The 3,680-nt window shown below is 42.1% G+C and overlaps 1 protein-coding gene across 1 annotated transcript in view; it reads right to left on the bottom strand.

The window, feature by feature from the left end:
* Window positions 1-330: 330 nt before the first annotated feature.
* Window positions 331-3,680, bottom strand: part of tmem38b (transmembrane protein 38B) — a 31,820-nt gene continuing 28,470 nt past the window's right edge. Inside the window, exon 6 of the mRNA XM_056446807.1 lies at window positions 331-1,438. Within this exon, the coding sequence (XP_056302782.1) occupies window positions 1,241-1,438 (198 nt within the window). The 3' untranslated portion in view covers window positions 331-1,240. The remainder of the gene's footprint in view (window positions 1,439-3,680) is intronic.

The following is a 3,680-nucleotide window of genomic DNA, read 5'->3' as shown; positions in this document are numbered from 1 at the left end:
TGCTCGCTTTGACCTGCAGCAGATCGTCTTGACCATGTCTACATGCCTAAATGCAGTGAGCTGCTGCCATCTGATTGGCTGATTAGAAATCTGGGTTAACGGGCAGTTTGACAGGTGTACCTAATAAAGTGGCCGGTGAGTGTGGATTACATGCTGAACTCATTCAGGAAGATAAATGCACTCTCAGGCCAAACCCTGCACCATAAAAGTGCACCTGTAAACACAGAGCTTCACTCACCTGTATTCTCCTGTACGCTCCATCATCATCATCATCATCACTCACTCATCAGCAGAAATCACACACACTGAAGATAAACCAGGCAGAGGCGATTGTCAATTATACTCAATTATTTCAAGTTCAAAACATCTTACAGTAAAATAGATTTCAGCATTACACTGTTTTGTTGCATTCACAAGTGCAGTATAAATAATCTGATATTAAAATACCCCCCGTCCCCCATTACAGCATAGAGAAGAAGAGAGTTTCTGTCAATCAGGAGCAAATATATACACACAGCATCAGAGATCAGGTAAAAGAGCGTCTGTGCATTAAAAGATCAGGAGTAGAAAATAGAGGAGGGTCTCTGCTACATCAGAATCACACACACACACACACACACACACACACACACACACACACACACACACACACACACACGCAAATACATTCAAGTGAACATGCTTGCGCGCACACACACACTCGTATGCACGCATGTATGCATGTACACACAAGCACGCTTACACATTGGGACACTCACATACACTCAAACACACACATGCACACAAACACACACTCACACGAACGCAAATACATGCACATACACACGCAAATACATGCGCACATACACAAACACACACACACACACACGCACGCTCAAAGTCTCACAAACACACACACTCTCATGCAAGCACGCACACACATTCACGTGCACATGCATGTACACACACACACACACAAGCACGCTAACACAGTCACACACACACACACACACACACACACACACACACACACACTCATGCACACAAACACACATACATACATGCACGCGCACACTTGCACACACACTCATATGCACACATGCACGCAATCGTGCTCACGCATACACATAGACTTGGATACACTTGCACACACACTCACGCATACACATATGTGTACAGGCATGCACGCACACACACTCATGTGCACATGCATACGCACACACACACACACGCACGCACGCACACGCACACACACACAGCTTCAGTTGGTCTTTTTGCTGGTTTCTGCTTCTTTGGTGTGTGTTTGCGGTGTTGTGGGCTCAGGAACGGAGCCGTTGTGTTTGCTGTGTGTGTGTTCTGCACTGAGGTCAGTCAGCGGACGCACAAACAGAGTCTTGTAGAGGAACGACTCCAGTGATGAGAGAGGATGTGATGAAGAACCCAACAGCATCATCCGTGTCTGAAACAACACAACAACACACAGTTAACACACACACACACACACGCACATACACACACACACACACCTTCGCTTCACTGCATTTCTGGAGCAAATACTGTTGTGTAAAATGTTAGACGTTTACGTTTCGTATAATAGCTTTTTTGAGGTGGCACGGTGTCGCACTGTGGCCTCACAGCAGGAAGGTCGCTGGTTCGAGCCCTGGCTGGGTCAGTTGGTGTTTCTGTGTGGAGTTTGCATGTTCTCCCCGTGCTGGCGTGAGTTTCACCGCGCCACCCTTATTCTAACATATGTTGGTATACTTGCTCATTACTATCCCAAGTGTGTTTTAGTGTGTGTGTGTGTGTGTGTGTGTGTGTGTGTGTGTAGATTTCGTTAACTATAATAACTGCATATGAACACATCAATTATGCAGCAAAACCTGCCTGAGATCAAAGGTTCATTAACATCAGTGTGTGAACGAGATCACACACACACACACACACACACACACACACACACACACACACTCACACAGGTGTAACGTAACGCACGCTAGTGCTGACATGCAGCGCTACAGAACTATAATAAAAGATAGTGTAGTGATGTGCAGAGTGTGACGGGTCTGCTGTGAAGTGTGTGACGGATGAAGGTCAGAGGAACACACACACACACACACACACACACACACACACATCTCCGTCAGTCTCGCTCTACAACTGCAGAATGATGCAATTACAGAAAATGATGCAAAAGACGAGAGAGAAGTGAAAGAATGAAGGGCAAAGGAGAGACGACACACACACACAAGCACAAACGTACATACACACACACACACAGACGTACACACACACACACACACACATATATACAGCCCACATACAATATATAACCAAAAGTACACACACAATAAACACACACAAACAAACACACACACATGCACAGACACAAAAGCATACTGCACACATACAACACACACACACATATACAACATATATACGACATACAAACAAACAACACACACAACATGCACATATACAACACAAACAACAGATAAACAAACACATGCACAAAAACTAACAAACATGAGCACACACACACACACACACACACACACACACACATATATGACCCACATATACTATATAAACAAAAGCACACACACATAAACACACACATGCACATACACAAAAGCATACTGCACAGATACAACACACACACACACACACACATATATACAGCCCACATACAATATATAACCAAAAGCACACACACAATAAACACACACAAACAAACACACACACATGCACAGACACAAAAGCATACTGCACACATACAACACACACACACACACACATATATATATACGACATACAAACAAACAACAACACACACACACACACAACAACAACATGCACATATACAACACAAACAACATATAAACAAACACATGCACAAAAACTAACAAACATGCGCGCACACACACACACACATACACACACATTTACATGACCTACATATAATATATAAACAAACACACACACAAACACACACAAGCACAAAAGCATACTGCACACATACAACACACACAACATATAAACAAACACATGCACAAAAACTAACAAACATGCGCACACACACACACACACACACACACACATATGACCCACATATAATATATAAACAGAAACACACACACAAACATACACATGCACAGACACAAAAACATACTGCACATATACTACTCACACACATATACAACATACATACGACATACAAACAAACAAACAACACACACACAACATGCACATATACAACACATACAACATATAAACAAACACATGCACAAAAACTAACAAACATGCGCACACACACACACACACACACATATATACATGACCCACATATAATATATAAACAAACACACACACACAAACACACACAAGCACAAAAGCATACTGCATACATACAACACGCACACATATACAACATATATACGACATGCATACAAACAACACACACACACAACAACATGCACATATACAACACATACAATTCAATTCACCTTGATTTGTGTAGCGCTTTTACAATGTAGATTGTGTCAAAGCAGCTTCACATAAAAGGTACAACATATAAACACACACACATGAAACACACATGCAAAAAACCTAACAAACACGCACACACATATATATACGACCCACATACAATATATAAACAAAAACACACACACATGAAACACACATAAAGAAACACACACAAA

This window comes from Danio aesculapii, chromosome 21 (assembly GCF_903798145.1).
Source record: "Danio aesculapii chromosome 21, fDanAes4.1, whole genome shotgun sequence".
In the NCBI taxonomy this organism is placed as follows: domain Eukaryota; kingdom Metazoa; phylum Chordata; class Actinopteri; order Cypriniformes; family Danionidae; genus Danio; species Danio aesculapii.
This window is presented reverse-complemented; position numbering and strand designations above follow the sequence as displayed.